This window comes from Haplochromis burtoni, unplaced genomic scaffold (genome assembly GCF_018398535.1).
Source record: "Haplochromis burtoni strain Fernald_Lab_line unplaced genomic scaffold, NCSU_Asbu1 Contig_1, whole genome shotgun sequence".
In the NCBI taxonomy this organism is placed as follows: domain Eukaryota; kingdom Metazoa; phylum Chordata; class Actinopteri; order Cichliformes; family Cichlidae; genus Haplochromis; species Haplochromis burtoni.
Window position 1 is genome coordinate 1,276,466 of NW_024582362.1, and position 19,902 is coordinate 1,296,367.

Below are 19,902 nucleotides of genomic sequence, written 5' to 3' on the forward strand. Positions count from 1 at the left end.
TCAGACTGCTGGACAGTGGGGGTCTACGCAGCCCCAATTTTTGTAACTTTCCAAAACGGACAAACCAAACAGCCATGTCCGTTGTTCACCATGAGTGGCCAGGTGCACACTGGTGAGAAATGGGCAGAGCTGTAAATTCCTCCTCTTCTACTGAACCCTTTTCAGTGCTAAATCACACCGTTTGCATCTTGTGCTACAACCAGTGTTTAACGAATACCTAGGGACTTAGGGTCCTTTCATTGGTGCCTTATTAGCTACCATTTCTACTTTTACTTAAACAGTGGTGACACCTTGTTCTTTCATAGCAGCATGTGATTTGAAGTTGTTCTAATGAAACATATTTATGTCCACCTGGCAAACACACAACTACCAAGGTGTTTCTCTGGAAATGTTGCCTTTCTGCAAAATACTCATCGAGTTGATGCCAAGCAGAACAAATGTTTCTCATGGCCTTTTCTTCCATCTAATGCATGCCTGGAAATGGGTGACTGTGTATTAAATACTTAATTGCCCCCAAATGGAGTTACTTTATACTTTTCTGATGTTCTTCAGATGCTTAAAAGAAAGGCTTGCAATCATCCACTACCATGTACTGAATCTTTAACGTAGAACTACCCAAAACTAAAACAGCTTTGAATTCCCTCCTAGTTCTTTTCATTTAATCACTTTAGTAAGCACCACCTTTATATACAATGTGTAAAATGAAATGTCCAGTGCTCTCATTTTAAATGACTTTATATGTAGAGTTTACAGTTTACGGGTTCAATTTTAATATTAGTCATGGTTTTTGAAAGTTTGCTCTCTGTCACAAATTTAGCCAACATATTGCATCAGTTTAGTGATCGAAGGCTTTCACAATAAAACATTATATCCCTCGTAAAGTTAATGTGGCTACTGTGTGGAAGGCGCTTGGTTAGTCCAGAGCAGATGACAAAACAAGCCTGTAGAGACTGAAAGCAGCTGTTGTGTCCTGATAGTCAAATCTCCCAGCTTTTCAAATGATCCCAGATGCATCATTTGAAAAGAATCAGATTTCCAGATTTAACTAAAACACAAGCCACAACATCTGCTTATGTTGTCTATAGGTTTTACAAGGTGCTCTGTGACTATGGAAGAAGTCATGCTAAACGGGAATAATATGAGGGTAATTTAGAGCAGTTTAACGACAGCTACGTGTTAGCAGAGGGTGGATTTCCCCCTCCCAAAGTCTATAAAAATGTGACACGATTTGCTTCAAGGAGCTTATCCCTTTACATCAGAATAAAGCCTGTCTCAAGATCTGAGCAGTGTTTGGCTCTGTTCCATAAACCTTAAATTATAACACGTTTACAGGCGTTTCTCTGTATCTCAATCACATAATTGCTTGTTTTCTGTATAATAAATAAATTAATAAATAAAATGATATACTCGGGGATTTCACTAGGATCTAGGTTGAGTCAATAACGATTTGAATGTTTAGTCTTAATGCAGAATAAGGGGAAACTAGTGAAATCATCAAAGACTCGCCCGCAATTGGTTAGTTATTTCTCGCAGTGAAATTTACAGCCTGACATCTTTATGAAAAGCCAGCGCTGTGTGCAGCCAAACAAATAAAAACAGGATTGTGAGAAACCGCAGACGACTCTTCTGTCAAGCAACATCATGTAATTTTACGTTCCGACATATGTCGCGCTAGACATATTCACTTTCCCACATAGGGAGCCGCAGGCAGGCAACCTGCGTCTCATGTAGACATCATGTAACCGGAAATTACAGCCAGAAAAATAACCTACACAACTTTGTATTTGCACAGTTGGCATGACAACTCAGACGCAGGAAAATACAGCAACATGTAAACGCAGTAAAATGTGATGTAGCCAGTGGCGGTGTCAAAGTAGCCATATTTGCCAGTATCTAAACAAGAAGTGAAAGTTTTTGTTTTGTTTTGTTTTTTTAATCGTTTCTTACCTTTAGGAATTGGCACAGGGGCTTGAGGAACATCATTGGACAAGACAGAAGTTGCAAACTTGATCGAGGATGAAATCACTAAAAAAATGAGGTATTCCATCTCTGCTATAGTGCGTGCTCCAGGTCAGAGAGCTGGGATATTAACTCCCAGCCCGGCAGCAGTGGTCAAGATCAGCCCAGGAGGCTCGTACTATTGGCTCTCGCGATAATACAATTAATAAGGGAGGATTTAGGAAAAAAAATCAACGAGTAGTGTGATTTCTGGTTGGGAGCCTGTAACTATTCTTTTAGCTCTAGTGAGCTGTCGTATAAGTGCTACAATTCAGGGAAATTAAATAGCAACAGGCGTGGTTCCTTAATTGCAGCTGCAGCTTGAGTTCCCGGTAAAGCCTATGAAGTGAGACGGTGCAGAGGAAAAGATAACGGTATTCATTCACCCCTGGCACAGGGACGTCCTACGCGAAAAGTGTGAGTAAGCGCAGCTGTATTTGAACCCCGCACCCCGTCGGCTGTTAACTGTCCCCTCCCCCCTGAGCACATGGCATCTGGTTGACCAACACTGCTCCCCTTCTGCAGGGAAGTTGAAACAGTTCATTAGTGTAAAAAATATATATATATATAAAAGTCCGTTTCCAGAAATTACTTTCCTTTATAACTATAATAAAAAAATAAGTTTTACTTATTTTATTTATTTATTATTTATTATCTCAACTTCTTGTTTTCTTTCTTACTTTCTTGCATATTTCTCACACTTAGATGTTTCAGATGGTCAAAAAACAAAAATAATAATACATTATTAGGATATCATTAGACAAAGAAAACCAGACAAAGCTGTTTGTTTGTTTTTGTTTGTTTGTTTGTTTGTTTCTTTGCATCATTATTTCAATATTCAAGGGGAAAATATGCTATACAGACTTATCTGATGCATATTTTAAATTATTTAACAGTGATTAACCACATTTTTCGGGAGAAAAACACAGAACAATGTCTAAATAACTGACCTCGGTTGAGGTCAGTTATTATGATTCAGTAATAAGAAATAGACTGGCCAAAAACAACATCCACAGGGAGAGTTTCAAAGCCAAAACCACTGTGATTAAAAAGAACACAAAGGCTCATCTCATATTTCCCAAAAGAAAACTCTTGATGATCCCCAAGAGTTTTGAGAAAATATCCCGTGGAGTGAAAAGACAAAAGCTGAATTTTTGGGGAGTTTGAGTCCAATTAGATTTGTCATAAAACTAATACCACATTTCATAAAATGAACATGAGAACAATCAGACATGGTGGTAGCAGTGTGGCTGAAGCTGCTTTGCTGCTTACCATAAATGATGAAACCAGGAATTCTGCACTCTACCAGAAAAGCAAAATCCTGAAGGAGACTGTTTGGCCATCCGTTTTTTTTCCATTAGAGAAATTACAGTATGAGAAAGTTTTTCCTTTTTACTTACTTGAATAGTTAAATAATCCTTATAATTGAGTGTAAATAATTTGGTATTATAGCAATAGCTCGAGTTGAATACATATACGATTAGACATGTAAACTTATACAGTTAGAATGCGCAGCTTATGTGACAGTCCAGCTACGAGTAGGATAAAAGCTCCTCATCCTTTCTGTCTTGGCAGGCTGCAGGCTCCCTGATGGCAGCACGGACAGCAGCCGGTTGTTGCTGGAATCCCATGCGATCTTCCTGGCTATGGATCATTTCATGTATATGTCCTGTTGGTTGAGTAGACCATCCTCCCAAGGACCAACTGGTCCCATCAAATGCAGATCCTCATCCAGGTGATGATATACAGTAGGGAATCCTGTAACATAATGGAGCTGATCGACATATATGAAGCAGCTATGCAATACTACACATGTTAGAGCTGCTGTATGCCCTCAACAAGAAGAAATGAAGGAGAAAGCAGAAACCAGATGATAAATCTGGCTTTCATTAACTGTCACATTGTATTTGTGTTTCCTTGTGTTTTAGTTGACACTGAAACTAATGCCTTCTGTGATTTGTGTCCCTGGTTCATTATTAAGAGTAACAGACTTGTCCCCCAGCTCAGACCATTTCTTCCTGGTAAACACTTTGCATGGCTGTTGTAATCACTGCCAGAAGATTGTTTTGCTTAATGACATCACCAGAATCGTGGTTTTAAATTTAGAGTGAGAACCTTTATTACTTCTTTCCAGTGAGGCCCTGATAGAACTATAAAATGTAGAGTCATGCCAGAAAGTTGGTATTGGATGTTTGACTTTGATTTCAGCTGTTCTCTTGTTTTTGTTTTTAATTTCTTCTTTTTTGGTAAGTCAGTGTGTAACTGACACTATAGCAAGCACTGGGCAGGCACGCTTGTTGAAATTAGTGTGTCATTAGTGTCATGAGAAAATTACCCCTTTAAATCTTGCTGTCTGTCTTGAATAGAAATACTTTCAACAACAGAGATTCCTCCTATTCGGAAACTCAAACTAACGCAGACCAAGTTATAACAGTAGAACAACCCTTGCTTTTGCACTTTTGCAAAAATTTCAGTCCAATCATTCACAGCCAAAAGAAGGATTAAAGCAATTTGACAGCTCAGCACCAAACATATAACTTATAACAGGGATTTTTGCCCTGTGGGTTTGTGAGGGAACTCTCTGCAGCTGGAAAATAAAAGTGTTTGTGGTGCAAAACCTAATGTTTTATTTTGGAAGCTTGTGACAGGAATATGCTACAACCATTGCTTCAGTTCACTGACTAAATATCCATTAGATATCTGAAAAAGCTAATGTAATGTTCTTTAGATTTGATTACACCCTGACAAAAATGTCCAGAAGTCATACAGGGTATTTCATTTTCTGCCAGAGACAGTAATTGGAAATGTGACATACCATAGAGCTGCAAAAAAAGCAGGAGGCCATCTATAGAGTTTTGTCTGCACTGAAGATTGAAGTAATGACATGTCAAGAGTCCACGGTGGTGGCAGTAGCACTGTTGACAAGTTTAAACATTGGGTATGTGGTGTGGGTGAGAAAATTGCATTTAATTACACAAAAATGGGCAAGTGCAGGGTACAGAAACTGGGAGATGGCTGCTGTGACGGGGGTAATGGCAGAGTAGGACGCCATTAGCTCATCGTTGCAACAAGACACACCTGGACCTCATTATCCCCACTCTATCTGCCTGCGTATCAGGGATACTTGGAGACTTTGGATGGCAACACGGTTAAATACAGCTGTTTATCAACCTTTAAAAGGAATGCCGGCTGTTTGAAAGTTTCCTGCAGCACAGGTGGTGTGTTCTTAAGCCCACCTTTTAATTTAAGCTCATTTTTGTGGAAAACAAGAACACACAAGCCTCCAGCATTCACTGTCACTTGAAGTGAGTAAAAGGCTAAATAGTGTTGTAGCTCCCTGACGACAGCAGACCATCCTCTATTTTTGGCAGTGTTGTGGAGACAGTGGGTTTAAAAGCGCTGCTTAAATTTAATCAAGCTGCAAGAAGAAACAGATGATTCATTAGGGAGACAGGTCTCAAAGAAGATGCTCAATACTGAACAGAAAACAGCAAAAATGGCTTAAAAAGATGAGAGAAACAGGGACAATTGAAGACAAAACTGCTCATTAACTGGTAACTAACACAAACAATAGTGAGAATAAAATGTAAAGAATAATATATATTACTCATTTAATTCATGTCAGTGCAATAGTTTAGGAAATATATAAACCAGAATATTGACTATCTGTCAGTTGGCCCTGGATTTTGTTCTACTTTGTGCTCTATTTTTAACACAACCCTCTTTTTCTGGTATGGTTTTGCAATTGCACTGGTGAGTCACATATAACAGAAACCCCTAAAGCATTCATGAGAACCCGCAACTGCACTGTGATTGTAAAAGAATGGGTTTTATTTTTATCCCAATGCTTTGATCACTTCACAGAAAGTGTAATTACTAGTCCAGATCAATGGAAAGAGTAAAACTCATTTTTCTTACTTCAGCAGGTCATCTTCCCGAGTACCCAGTACGTCACCACGTCATCGCCTGGCTCCTGTGGTCACATTTATGGGATTTTAGGGCTTCCATTGGCCCAGGGTGTGGCTGAGGGATTCCTCGAAGGAAGTGCTAGAAGGTAACACTGCATTTAATCTTAGACCAAAGACCTTTAAATAGCACAGCGTGCACATTTGTTATAGTCACAGAGTCTAGCTGCACAAGGGGAAAGGGTTTAGATATGGATTAATTCCCTCTTTACGTGGATGGCTTTTTATCTACTGAAAACAGGCCACAGCTTACTGTAACCACTTGAGGCAGCAGTTTGTATTTATCAAGTGTATAGTTTCTTGCAATTCTTAAATATATGTGAGTTCTAGTCTTATGAATGTCCATTTCTACTGGACAAGCTGGAGTTTTGAGACACATATAATAAGCTCTTTTTTCCAGACTTTCATTTGAATGTCATCATTAGGCGGCAAAGTTAGAACCACAAGGCCTCAAAATGTGTACCAGAAGTGGGTTAAGGAAAAGAAGATTCAACCTTGTAGTAAACCTGCCAATATAGTGCCACCTCATCACTATAAATATGTGTACATACCCTACTAATTTGGTTTTCCAAATGCAGTTTGGAGGACAAGTAATTGTTGCCTTGATTCTGTTCACTGACAGTAGTTGGTTCAGTGCATCTGATATGTGACATCTATATCTCAGTGGTCACAGGGGAAGCTTGGGTGTGTGGTTAAGTTCACAATTTAGAAAGTGTAGAGTAGGATTTTGGTCCTTTTTCCCACAGTTTTTAAGATGTCATCAACTACCAAAGGGTTGTGGTTTTGTCATAAATTTTACGAAATATTAAACAGTCCTGTTTTTACTTGGTTTGCTCATTATGTTTATACTGCTTACTATTGTTCCCACTGTGCTCTAGTCTTTAGCTTTCCAGCTTCAATAGTAGGTAGAAGCAGTACGGCACCCTGTGGCTGTTTCAGCAAGACAGTGCCTATCCCCACTGTCCCACTTCTGGATCGGGAGTATAATCAGACACTTCCCTCGCTTTAACATTTAGTACTGATATGTCTCCAATTATATATGCCAACTGCAATCAAGCGTTTGCAATAACTGGCACAAGTGTTTAACATCGCAGTGGAGGAATTTTGGCCACCTTATCTTTCCAGAATTGTTTTAATTTAGTCCCACTAGAGGATTTTTAGCATGAATAGCTTTTTTTAATGTTATGCCAAAGCATCCTAATCAGATTTAAGTTTGAACTTTGACTAGGCCATTCCAAAACCTTAATTTTGTTTTCTTTTTTTAGCCATTTAATGGTGAACTTGCTTATGTTTTTTTTATCATTATTCTGTTGCATAATCCAAGTGTACTTGAGCTTGAAGATTTGAAACGATAACTGGACTTTAGGATTTTCTGGTACAGAGAAGAATTCATGGTTCCAGTTACAGCAGAAGCAGCGGACCATCACACTACCACCACCGTGTTTCACTGCTGGTTTGATATTCTTTTAATGAAATGCTGTGTTAGTTCTACACCCTAACCCTTTTCGTAATCCATGGATGACATTTTTGCCCAGTCTCTTTCTTATTGTTAAATCATGAAAACTTTGACTGATTTTAACTAAAACAAGTGAGGCATGCACTTCTTTACAGTATGTTCTGGGTTCTTCTGTGACCTCTTGGATGAGCTGTTGAGGTGATCTTGGAGTAATTTTGGTAGGCTAGCCACTCCTGGGAACCTTCCTCAGTGTTTTCTATTTGTGGATAATGGTTTTCTGACATCTCAAAGCTTTAGAAACATCTTTGTAACCCTTTACAAGCGGATAGATTTCAGTTACTTTGTTTCCCATTTGTTCTTTATTTATTTAGATCAGGGGTGGGGAACTCCAGGCCTCGAGGGCCGGTGTCCTGCAGGTTTTAAATGTGTCCTTGATCCAACACAGCTGATTCAAATGGCTAAATTACCTCCTCGGCATGTCTTGAAGTTCTCCAGAGGCCTGGTAACAAACGAATCATTTGTTCAGGTGTGTTGACCCAGAGTGATATCTGAAACCTGCAGGACACCAGCCCTTGAGGCCTGAAGTTGCCCCACCCCTGATTTAGATCATGGTATGATCTGTTGCTTTTGAGATCTTTCAGCCTACTTCAGTTTCTCAGACAGTTTCTACTCAAGTGATTGAGATTTGACTTTCTCATGTGACTTTCCACACTTAATTCAGGATTTAACAATGGGGCAATTACTTTTCCACACAGAGTGAGGTAGGTTTGGATAAGAACTGACACTAACATTCAATCATCTTTGTCTGATATTACAATATGTGTGATGATCTGAAACATTAAGTGTGACAGATCTGCAAAGAAATAAGAAATCAAGAAGCAGGCAAATACTTTTTCCACAGCTCTGTATATACATGTATTATAGTGTTGGTCTTAAAAAAAATCTCTCTCAATTCTGATGGCAAAAGAGCCAAACGGGACAGGCGGCAAAAAAACAAAAAAAAAACAAAAAACTCTCTAAAACACAAATGTCTGTTTCATTTTTTGACTAGTTTGTCAAAAATCTTTCTTTCTTTTTTTATTTACAAATTAAAACAGCTTCTAAATCTTTTTTGTAAACAAGCTGTTTCTGATACACTTACCTTCATAGGCACGGGCAGTCTAAACTGACTCCAGTCCAGTCTTTCTTATTTCAGTGTAAAAGCAAACAACCATCCCCCATTTTATTCTTTGCATCTGTTTTCTTCTACCCTTGTGTGTATATAGTGTTTTCTTAGGCTCCGTTTGCACAGATGTTGCTTCAGCCATTTGTTTATCACCCTGGGTTTAAAATACAGATACCAGAAATTCCACTCTCTGTATACTGTTGGGAGACAATTGTAGTCACTGCAACACAGAGCAATCTGCGTTCCATTTTATTCTCAGAGCAGAACAGCAAATGTAATGAGAAAACGTGTTTTCTATTCCAGCTTGGGTTTCGCAGATTTATCACAATACTAATAGGATATGCTTATTGCATGCATGACAAATGCTAACAGATGTTAAAATGAATTTTAACATCTTTCAACATCATTAAAAATATGCAGAGTGATTACACCAAGCAGTTCAGTTAATATAAAATAATCAGCCAAACTTCTGAATCGATCACTACTATAATGCTGGCTTGTTGCTAGAGCTGAAGAATAAATTTGTTTCATATCACAGTTATGATTTCTAACAAAGGAAATCACAATCTGCAAATACAGTTTTAAAAGTATAGATTGTTAATACTTTATTCGAATTAATACGGTTATATTTTTGTAATGTTTGACAAATTTTTTTTTGATCTGATTTTGTATTTTTTCATTGCAACGTCAATATTGAACTACAGCTTGACTTCAAATACTTTTTAATGTTGTAAATCACAAGTCAGGAATACAAATAATTCAGCCCATCTAGTTTCCCGAACCGACACGTCTGCTTAACCCACCACTGTTGTAGTATATTAAATATGTTTGACTCACAGATGTTTATTTTTTGTGTAACCAATTGTGTCATTTTTAAGTATATGTATTGCAAAATATTACACAGTTATCGAAAGCAAATGTGTTTAATTATAATGAAGTTTCAAATGTTTTGCACAAAACATTGTTGTTTTTCCAGACTGTTTTTCACAGTCTGGAACATGTCAGGCATCAAAATTGCCGCACCGACATCAGTGAGGTCATTCTGTGTGGTCTGAATATTTAATTCCTAACAAATGTGGAATGTTCCTTGGAAACATGATAGCTTATAGCAGTAACAGCAGTAACAACTCCAGTAAATTCTGAAATGTGCGCTCTTTTACAGTACATGTCAAAGGAGAGTGATTTTTTTCTAAGGAAGTCTTCTAAATCCTTGTTAAATTGAATTTGCAACAATAAAGGGATTGCTCCTCACAACAGATAAAGTTCCCAGTGGTGTTGATTGAAATGTGGGGTCACAAAGAGTTCAAAGGTGACAGTTTTACACCTGGTGGTAATATTTGTAACAAGCTGTGGTGAAATGTTAGCTGTGTGTGTTACCATTTTTGCAGGCATCTACATAGCGCTACATTGTTAATCTCAAAAAACTGTTCCTCTTTTTTCATGGTTGAAAACCAGGGTAAGTTTAAGTACAGAATTACAGTTGTCAGAAAAATAGATTATATTTAGTTATGTTAGTGAGGTTATGTACTTAAAAAGTTAGGTACACACTCTCTGTTTCCATAGGAATTAACAGGGTAATTAGCAGCCATGTGCTGCTAATCAAATATACCTCATTAATTTGATGATGACCAAGTATGAGGACATCTATAAAAGCAGATGTTTTGTCAGTTTGCTGGTCTGGAGCATTCAGGTGTGTGCCACAATCTTCCAAAGACTAGACATCCCAGTAAATCCACGTCAAGTTCAGACTGTACAATACTCCGAAAAACTGCAGAGCTACACGTTGGACTCTACAGGCCTCAGTTAGCATATTAAATGTAAAAGTTCATTAAGCACAATTGGAGAAAGACTAAATAAATATGGTTTATCTGGAAGGGTTGCCAGAAGAAAGCCTCCACTCTCTAAAAATTACATGTCTTTGGAAAGTTGCTTTTGAACAAAGCTAAACACTGGAACAATTTGGAGATGTTTGATGCACACTGCCACATTTGGTGAAAACCAAACACCGCTCATACCAACTGTCACCTTAAAGTCACTAAAGTGACCATGAACTCCTCTGTATACCAAAGTATTCTAGAATAAAATGTGAGGTCATCTGTTTAACACCTAAAGCTTGGCCAAAACTGAGTTGTGCAACATGACATATAGCCAAGAAAGCAATAAATCTACAGAATTACTAAAAAAGAAAAGAATCAAGGTGTTGCCCAGTAAATAGCCCAGTAAAGGTCCAGACCTTAACCTAATTAACATACCAGTACCGTAAGAGCTGTACATAAACAAATGTCTGTAAAGTTCAATGAACTGAAGCAACACTGTAAAGAAGAGTGGGTCAAAATTTCTCCACAACAATGTGAGAGACTAATGAAGTCAAATAATCGTGCAGTCACAGTGTCTCTGTAGTGTATTGGTTTATACATCTGCCAAACCAATGAAGGATTCCTGATTATTGATTCTTGTAGCAATCCCTTATGAACAGGAGACCGGCTAATAGTAGCTATACTGTATATGTATTTGTGTTAGAATGCTAAAGTTAGCATATAGTTCTAATATACAAAGAAAACATCTTGGTGACTTGGCTTGTTTACACTGGCTTATACTGAGCTGCTATAGTGATGCCCCTGTAATATAGTGGACTAGTATTGCCTATATTTACTCATCTCCATCTTTGCTGTGGGTATTGGGCACTAGTTTGGGAGGTTTTTTGTGTGTCACAATTGCTGTGAACGAGTGGTTGTTATGGGGTTGGATTAATTGAAGGCAGTGTATTTGATTGTACTGATACTGTGGTCTATTTATACCCAATACAATGCTGTGATATTTTGTTTCTCTGTGCCTACTATGTGGCACAGCCTAAAGGCAGAGTTGGTTTACTGAGGCTAGAGTGATTATCAGCCCTTTACTTACAGGGCGTTGGGTCTTGGAGGACAACTGTTGTTTCCTGTTAAAGTTGTCGCCATAGTGAAGTGTGGCATAGCTTGAACTGTGTGTTCTATCCCTTTTGCAAGTGGGACACTGGACTATTTTGTCCCTTCACTTTTATGATCAGTGTACTAATAAATTATCTTTTATAATTTTATTGGTTGTCATCTTTTGCCCACGGCTGAGAAGGTTGGTCAGATCTAGAATCTGTGTGTGTGTTACAGCCCTTTCATAAACCCTTTAATAAAAGAATGGATGTCACTTGAAGCCTAGAAGAGCTAGGCTTACTTGCACATACAGAAAATGTGACTTGCTCTATCATAGACATCGCCCGTCCACAACAATCTGACCATCTATCCACCTCAGTACTACTGCAAATATAACCACTGCCATACCTATGTCATGAGAAGAATTTTATTTGATGATCAGAAAAAAAGGAAAAAATGGCATAAAGTGTTATTTTTAATCACATCCTCCCTCCTCCACGTGCACTCCTCCACACTATTTTCCAACCACAGCTTAATTATCTGTACCACTCAGAGAAGTAGGACATCATGTATTCCGGAAAATATTGCCATATAACATGAAAACCATCTGCACCACAAAAATAGCTGAAACTTGATATTTGCCATGATTCACACATATCCTTAAGTATAATACAAACCCTATATATAAGAGAAATTTGCCCTTAAATAGTTACCTTATAAGGAAGCTCTTAATATAACTTAGTAATGATAATTTTCATAAACACCAGGCTCATCAAAAGATACGAGTATTTTCACAGCAGATAATTTTTCCATTGAATAAATGTCATAACAAAAGGTGCTGTTGTTGAAAAGGCTGTTGTAAATGAGAATTACTTGGACTTATCCAATGAAGGTTTGCAGCTTATTTCAGAAGGGAGAAAATGAATAGTTTTCGTTTCCCTCTTCATTCTGCACCTCAGATCAGGTTTTTCCATTAAAAATTCAACATTCAGAAACATTAACAAAGATGTTTTAAGGAAACCGATGAAAGACCAGATGAAGGTGGTTACCAAGCACAGTGCCTTTACATAACTGTTTACAAGGTCTGAGCATTGTTATTAAACATATTGAAATGACTATAACAAAGAAGTTCATTCATAGTACTAAAGTTTAACTTTTTCACTATCAGTGGTTGTTAATGGTCAGTTTCTACTCATTTTAGTATTGAAATCAAAAGAACATCACACATCACAGTTCTTTTTATTTTTTATTGATGTTTTTCCATGGACTATTTGCACAATCTAAGCGTAGCTCATTTCCATTCATTGCGTGACTAAACAGTTTATCAGTTTACAGTAATAGTGCAAAAGTAGAAGAATAAGGACTCTAACTGTTTTTGTTATATAACTGACTGAAAATAGCAAAGTTCCCTTTTTTAAGATCACATTCTGGCTGAATTTTTTGGCGTTTAAACACAATCAAAGAGCCTTCAGAGGATCTAGCACCAGCATCTTATACTACTACTGTATTATAAGAAAAGGAAAGGCCCATGCTAGTGGCGAGAATAGGATTGGATTTTATTTCAACTGAGTATTATCTTAACCAACTGTATGCAAAGAAAAAAAAAACAGACTTCATAAAAGACATCTATTAAGTTTTTATTTAGGTTTCGCATAATTAAGGGGTTTAAAAAATTATGTTTATAAAGAGAGAAATATATCCACTTATGGCTATTCTAAAAACAAGTGTCAATATATTAAAGGCAGAATAAAACACTCTGGACACCAAAAAAAAATGTAAGTTTACACCAGCAATATTATCTCTTCCAACTGGCAGTATATAGTACTTTTACAAAAATAAAAGCTTAAGTATTAATATGTAAAAATGGCTTATGATGGAGGCTAATTTTTCAGGTTTGTAAAGTCACAGATTACACAGTCATGGTGAAAAAAATATTTCACAAAGAATGTTTGACACATAACGCCTTTGCTACAATACTTTATACCACCCCTAATCACACCGATTGCCACAATTAATATGTATTATAATTTTAAATTGAAGTATGGTGAAAGAGTACCAATGTTCATTTTCTGCAAAATATTACTCTATTGTACTGGAAACTACAATATTGTGATACATGTAAAACTGTCATATAGGATATTAATGTAAAAGGTAAACATAATCAAAATTAAATGTAATATAAAAGAAAATGGAAGCAATATATGGATATTAAAATCATATAATGTACAAAATGATTTAAGAAAACAAACCAGTGAACGCTTTATGTTCATAGTATCAGGTGCAGGTGTGTAACGTCCAGAGCCAGTAGTGACCAACACTGTAATACAGTAGTAGCATGCATTTCAACCTGAGTTTATCAAAAAAATATACAATGTCATCAGATACTAATAACATTAGCAAGTATTTATATCGTTCATCTGGGCTGCTTATTCTTAAATGAATATCTAGCTCCCTCTAGTGGGGAAGACAAGAACAGTATGTCAAGCTTATAGCACATCCTTTCTACTTCCCACCCACCCTTTCCTTAAAAAAAAAAAAACTGTGGAAAATTTTTTTTTTTTTATGGTATTATAACTTCTGTTCACAGACAAGTACAATCATAGCTCACAGACACACAAACACTTGTTCAAAGCAGTGCGCACAGACATCGCTATGTGTGGCAAATGACCAAAACATAAAGCAATAAAAAACAGGGCACTGGATATCCGAACTACAGATAACTGAATTAAACGAGTTCCTTAGTTCTCACACAGTAGATACAAGCAGAGTAGATTAAGTAAATTAGTATCTTTACTTGTAATGTGACCAAATTGCATATGAGGGTTTCATACTAATCATATTAACACCAAACCATTTTTTCCTACACCACTGTGCTCTGTTTTTGTTTCCTTGTATATAAATGTATCTTTACCCTAAACATTATTTTGCAGTAATAGCAAAGTTTTTTCGGGGTTCCAGATTGACTTAATGGTCACAATGTAAAACACACAGCAAAAAATATATTAAAAAAAAACATTTCCTTTAAATAAATACAAGATAATAATTATAATAATGAAATCTTCATGAACACTGGCTAAACTAAAACTGCATTTTGCACTTTCAGCCCAATGACATGATTTTGCAACAAACCTGAGCAGCTAAGACTAAAACAAACCTTCTATTTCTTTGTTCATGCAAAGTGTTGACGTTGAGGTACCATTTGGTACTTTCTTTAAACTATTCCTTTGAAGGCTGTTCGATGTTAGGGCATTTGGGACTAATCATCATGGCTTTGAGGCCTCGTTCTTCTTGCAGAGGTACAAGGAAATGCGGTTTGGCTCCTAGTTAGTTGACTCAAAGAACATGAAATCCTGTATGCAAAATAAGGAAAAAGAAAGCGTTCATAAAAATGTTTAAAATAAAAATGTAACGATGTAATGCTTAATCATCTGTTAAAATGCATCAGCCAAAGCATATATAAAATTTGTACTGCCAATTTTCTAGAAAAGTAAAAAATATTGAAAGAATTTAGCAAACTCTGTTTTCTATTAGTTGAAATTCACGTGATTCTAAACCACATTTCCCACTAAATGAGGGCAAAGTTACACATCAAGTCAGTCGGTCAGCTGCTGGTTGACTGTGTTGAAAATTACACCTAATCTGCAGCTCAAGAACTCTAAAATTATATCCTTTACAAAGCCTTAACATGACAGGTTAATACATCATATAATCATTTTGATTAAAAGGTAAGTGAAGGTTGAACTTACAATGAGAAAACATGCGCCGATCATCACAGCCTTGATTTTCACATCCAGATCCATGGGAAACTGGATACCAAAGTTGTCTGAATCTGTGAATGCCTCCCTAAGAAGCCCTGTCCACTGCTTACTGATTTTCCCAATCTTGCTGACTTCATCGATTGTTAAAATCTGTGGAAAGAGTTGCATAAGAAAACAAATTGTGCACATGTGTTGCATTAGCGTAAAGGTCATTCCCTGGACTTGTTTGGTTTTACTGGAACAGGATCATCGAACAGCTCATAATTCGATTTTGTTTTTTGCCCGCTGCCACTGAAATCTGAGATTTGTACGCTCCATAATGAGTTCAAAGCAGCTAGGGGATGGTAATATCATGCTTCAGTTACCCTTTCTTTGGATCTGGCAAAAGGCCTGTATCACTGACCCAAATCCCCTTCACAGCTCAATCTAATAAAACTAGCTGAGCCATGGAACAAAGCCTACACTATGCCACACAAGAGCATGCCCTGTGCAGTGGCTTCATCCGAGCCATGGGCTTGTGTTACTGGAAACACATTTCTCGCTTCAGAGCACGAGGAGGCTTCCTTTAAAAAAATAATGTCCAGTGGGTGTGAATGTAACCATGTCATGTTGTGTTTTCACAAATTTCACGGATTTCTCTGTGTTTGGGTAAACCCACCTCAAAGTCAACATCTGGAAGGCAGCTCCATCCGCAGAAAGGCCCATGAATTTTCAGTACAGGTTCGTTGTGTTCGTTAGCAACAATAAATTTAGGGGAGAAGGGATGCCACTGTTGTATCACATAGCCCACTGTGTTGCCGGGGGGAGCCTGCACCTCCAGCTGAATGAAGCGTTATTAAAGAACAGTTTCATTTCTAGTCAGCTTTTAAAAATACATGTAAAAATCACAGATGTGGTGCAAGGTGTAAACAATGAGTGATTTGGTGATCAAAGGGAAATACTGTAATTTAACATATACAAAGAGGATGTGTCTAAACGTAGTTACTCTCACCTCTTGTAGACAACAAGGGAAGAAGCATGACATGCACTTAAGTGGTCTGGTGACAGTGATGATTTCTTGTCCAAAATTGTCAAGGATGTGGATGGTGAAGGAGCGCAGGGGACCGCAACACTGTCGACTCAGACAGTCGTTCTCCTCGACAGCGTAGAAGACATTCTGGCCCATGACATTACGGACTTCATACTTATTATTGCTTTCAAAACCAATAAGAGCTGCATGGATAAAAAACAAAAACAAAACACTGAACAACTGTCGCTAAAGACATCCTTAAAATATGAATGTAGTAAACTATTTACGTACTATACCTTCAATCAACTCAACTTTCTGTTTGATGAGCAGCTGATCTACCTAGAAAACCACATAAGCAATGTTATTTTTTTTATGTAACACTTGAGAGGAGCAGCTGTTGGTGGCGTAGTGTTATATATGCTGGCATAAACATAAAGAACAGGTGCTGTATTATTTCTCCCTCTCCTCACCGCCACCCAGTCACAGGAAACAGCCCCCCCCCTCCCTGAGCCTGGTTCCAGGGGCGGATCTAATGTGGTGGCATGTGCCACCCTAAAATAATCTTTTCCCACCTCTAGTACCACCCAAGATTTGCATATGACAGTTGTTTATTAAAATAATCTATCATTAACACTTTGAGCCTAGCTTCAATTAGCGTTGAATATCAATTCTAAAATGAAATATACTGTATAACCCCCCCCCTCATTAAAAATGGTTCAGCCCCTAAACCAAAATGGCTTTGTTTCTTGTTGTCAGTAGCAACCCACGGCACATTTTTGACGTTTTGTGTAAATTTAGGCGTGTAACAATTTGATTATTTCTAATAAGAAGAGTGAAGAAATTTCTAACTGATCCATGTCATGTTGTGTACTTTTCTGGATTGTATACTTATTGGTCCAAGAAAGATACAGATTATGTTTATATGAAACATGTGTATACTTACTGCATTTAATGTATTTATCCATATATAGTACATATTATAGAAGGTAACACCTGCATATGTGTAAAGAAATGGCTTTGATTTTGCCACCTAATCTGATTTCCATGCCACCCTCATGCAACTCTAAGAAAACGTTTCTACATCTGACCCTGCCTGGTTCTGCCAGAGGTTTCTTCCTATTAAAAGGAGTTTTTCTTCCTGCTGTTGCCAGGTGATTGCTTATAGGGGGTTGTGTTATTTTGGGGGAGTTCTCTTCACTATTTTAGGGTTTTTACTTTACTATTAAATTGCCATGACTCAACTGTTGATGTGATTTGGCACTATAAAAATAACACTGAAACAGTTCGTTTCACTGTTATTTTTATAGTTCATTGTTTTAATGAGTAGCCCTGGATCTCAGATAGAAATAATCAATAGAATAGAAGAATTATAGCCCTGGATCAATACATTCCCCCCCGAATTATGATAACTCTTATCAAAAATGGTAGTAGGGTATTTTTCTCCCCTCTTTGGGTCATTCAAGCAGCAGATAAACTTCAAATCACTTGGCACACACTCATTTTATGAGAGCGAGGCCAGAAGAGACAGAGGGAGCGTTCCCATTACTGTGTTTGTCACTTTTGGCCTCTGGTGGTAACTAAGCTGGAACGTAAGAAGCTTTTTCTAAAACAAAAAAAGGATGAAGGCAATGAGGCGCAGGCGAGGCCAGAGGGATCAGAGAAAAGAGTTGTTGCTATGGCAGCAGAGTAAGGATGTGAGAGCCACTGCCTCATCTACAAACTTTTGCTAGCCAGTTAATCTAGACAAGTTTTTGTCACTGTTCAAATTTGTCAAACTTTAAATGGAGCTCTAGAAGCTGAGCAAAGCAGTGGGAACAAACAGTCTAGCATATGAGTACCAATCTATCTCTGATGACTTGATTTTTTTTTTGTTCTGAAAGACAGCCTTTGATTGGATCAGAACAGCCCGGTCTCACATCTTTTACTAATTATAACAACTTACCCTCTGGAATAAACACTTTATTTTAAGTGGATCAATATACTTTTACCATGGACTTCATTATGTTCTTCTCAACTTTAATGAATGGACCTAAAGCTGCTAAAGCTGCAAGGAATGAAGAAAAAGACTGGTGGCTTCAACTAACTAGCAACTCTTTCCAACAGAGCTTATTCACAGGGCAGATGTTGACTTATCACAGCAAGCAAAAGTGTCACTATTAACAACAAGTGTAACAAGTGTAGCTTGCACAGAATTCAGTCACTTTTTCTTTAATTTTTCACACTCTCCTACTGTGACATGTCTGAATGCCTGTGTGAACATCAGTGGTGATCATTATATGTAGGGTTGTTAGTTACGTCAGTTTGGTTAAGCATTTAATTTAAGCTATTTAATTTAGAGGAAATATTGTCAATGCTACACAGCATTTTAATCTATGTAGTCACAAAGGATGAGTAAGTCAGGGTATGTTTCCATAGTTTTCACTGCTATGTGATTTTCTGCTGTGTCAGGTGGCTATTTAATATTAGGAACCCGAAGGAAGGTAATATTGCTCATTATGTCTGGCCTTGAGCATCAATTTAGACTTTTGGCTATGCAGATTGCTCCATTTAGAGTCACTTGTACTTTACCAACCTGCGTCAGGTACTCTAATCCTGGGGGACAGCCTGGTATTCCCGGGCTGGGCACAGCATACATGTTCATACCGTCCAGAGGGAGTTGATGAGACCTGTTGATGAAAAGTGTTTAAAACTGAGAAATGGCGCCATCTTCTGCTTATGTATAATCACAGTCGTGAACAAATGCTGCTAAACCGAAGCAAATGGACAACGATCCGTATATTTTCGACATCTATCTAGTATTTTGAGGTCGATAGAAGAGCCTGGGGGCATCGTTGTGCTTTCTAAGGTCCAGTATATGCTTTTTGTTAACCAACAGCGATGTAGTTATAGTCCAGAGCGTGGGGGAGCGGCTGCAGACCTACATGGTGGGCGACACAGACATTCTTGGTTGGTTCTGGAAGTGACGAGCTTCTGACGGGGAGACACCAGCTGGAGAAATCCTCTTAGTCCGTTTGTTTACACATAAGACTGCGGGCCTAAAGCCCGTGTGAGCCACACTGACCGTATTCAAGCAAGCAGATCGAGTCAGCGCAGATTTATGTGACCGATCGCGTTAAATATGTTTACTACCCGTGAATGTTTCGTCAGCTGGTGCAGAGAGCGCACCCCGATCTGCCTACTTTGGGATTCAGACAGAGCCAGTCGTTCAAAGCGACGCGCTACAATCAACACGAAAGTGTCTCTACACGCCCTCCGCAGTGCTAACTAGACGCGAGATACCCAGATGTTACAAGAGGGACAAAAAATACTCACCGATTTTAACCTGCTACTTAAAATAATAACGGGCCACTCCGGAACCAAACCAATGGAATAAAACTCGAATCTCATTGGTCGACGTGGTTGTACTTCCCATCTTCATGCACCAATGGCGATATGAGAGTATAGAAATGAACTCAGCAGAAGCAAATAGATTTGAGTAGAACTGAAAAAAATAGAGCAAAATAAAAAAAGGAATAACTTGCACGATTAGAGCGTTTGCATTACACAAAAGCAAAAGCAAACCAAAAATAGATAAGTATAAAAAGCAAACATTAATAATTAATGCTATTTAATTTATTCATTCATTATGCACACGTTAGCAGCATA

At 37.8% G+C, this 19,902-nt stretch overlaps 2 protein-coding genes and 1 long non-coding RNA gene across 5 annotated transcripts in view; 1 reads left to right on the top strand and 2 right to left on the bottom strand.

Moving 5' to 3' along the window:
- The window catches only part of plod2 (procollagen-lysine, 2-oxoglutarate 5-dioxygenase 2), a 37,334-nt gene extending 34,940 nt beyond the window's left edge, over window positions 1–2,394 (bottom strand). For both annotated transcript variants that reach the window (XM_005912336.2, XM_005912335.2), the window contains exon 1: window positions 1,948–2,394. In XM_005912336.2, the coding sequence (XP_005912398.1) occupies window positions 1,948–2,047 (100 nt within the window). In that variant the 5' untranslated portion in view covers window positions 2,048–2,394. The remainder of the gene's footprint in view (window positions 1–1,947) is intronic.
- LOC102301562 lies at window positions 2,306–7,814 on the top strand. Its single transcript, XR_315205.2, has 3 exons — window positions 2,306–2,415; window positions 3,574–3,733; window positions 5,925–7,814. It is a non-coding gene; the product is annotated as an uncharacterized LOC102301562 (long non-coding RNA).
- Window positions 7,815–12,658: 4,844 nt separating this feature from the next.
- Window positions 12,659–19,655, bottom strand: si:ch73-206p6.1 (phospholipid scramblase 1). Of its 2 annotated transcripts, none has more exons than XM_005912337.3 (7): window positions 19,179–19,546; window positions 18,830–18,923; window positions 16,554–16,596; window positions 16,240–16,460; window positions 15,907–16,068; window positions 15,237–15,398; window positions 12,659–14,840 (listed from the first exon to the last, which is right to left on the bottom strand). In XM_005912337.3, exons 1-7 carry the CDS (start codon window positions 19,196–19,198, stop codon window positions 14,811–14,813), a joined length of 732 nt encoding a protein of 243 aa, XP_005912399.1. In that variant the 5' UTR covers window positions 19,199–19,546; the 3' UTR covers window positions 12,659–14,810. The 2 variants fall into 2 exon arrangements, with proteins under 2 accessions (XP_005912399.1, XP_005912400.1); XM_005912338.2 differs by lacking the exon at window positions 19,179–19,546 and adding an exon at window positions 19,570–19,655 and having other exon boundaries at window positions 12,662–14,840.
- Between the last annotated feature and the right edge of the window lie 247 nt (window positions 19,656–19,902).

Excerpts from the sequence above, each read along its gene's own strand:
- si:ch73-206p6.1 (XM_005912337.3), bottom strand. The coding sequence starts at position 19,198 with ATGTCTGTGTCGCCCACCAT. Across the intron at positions 15,399-15,906 it reads TTCCAGATGTTGACTTTGAG|ATTTTAACAATCGATGAAGT; the intron begins GTGGGTTTACCC and ends CTCTTTCCACAG. Across the intron at positions 14,841-15,236 it reads TCGGCGCATGTTTTCTCATT|GATTTCATGTTCTTTGAGTC; the intron begins GTAAGTTCAACC and ends TTTTGCATACAG.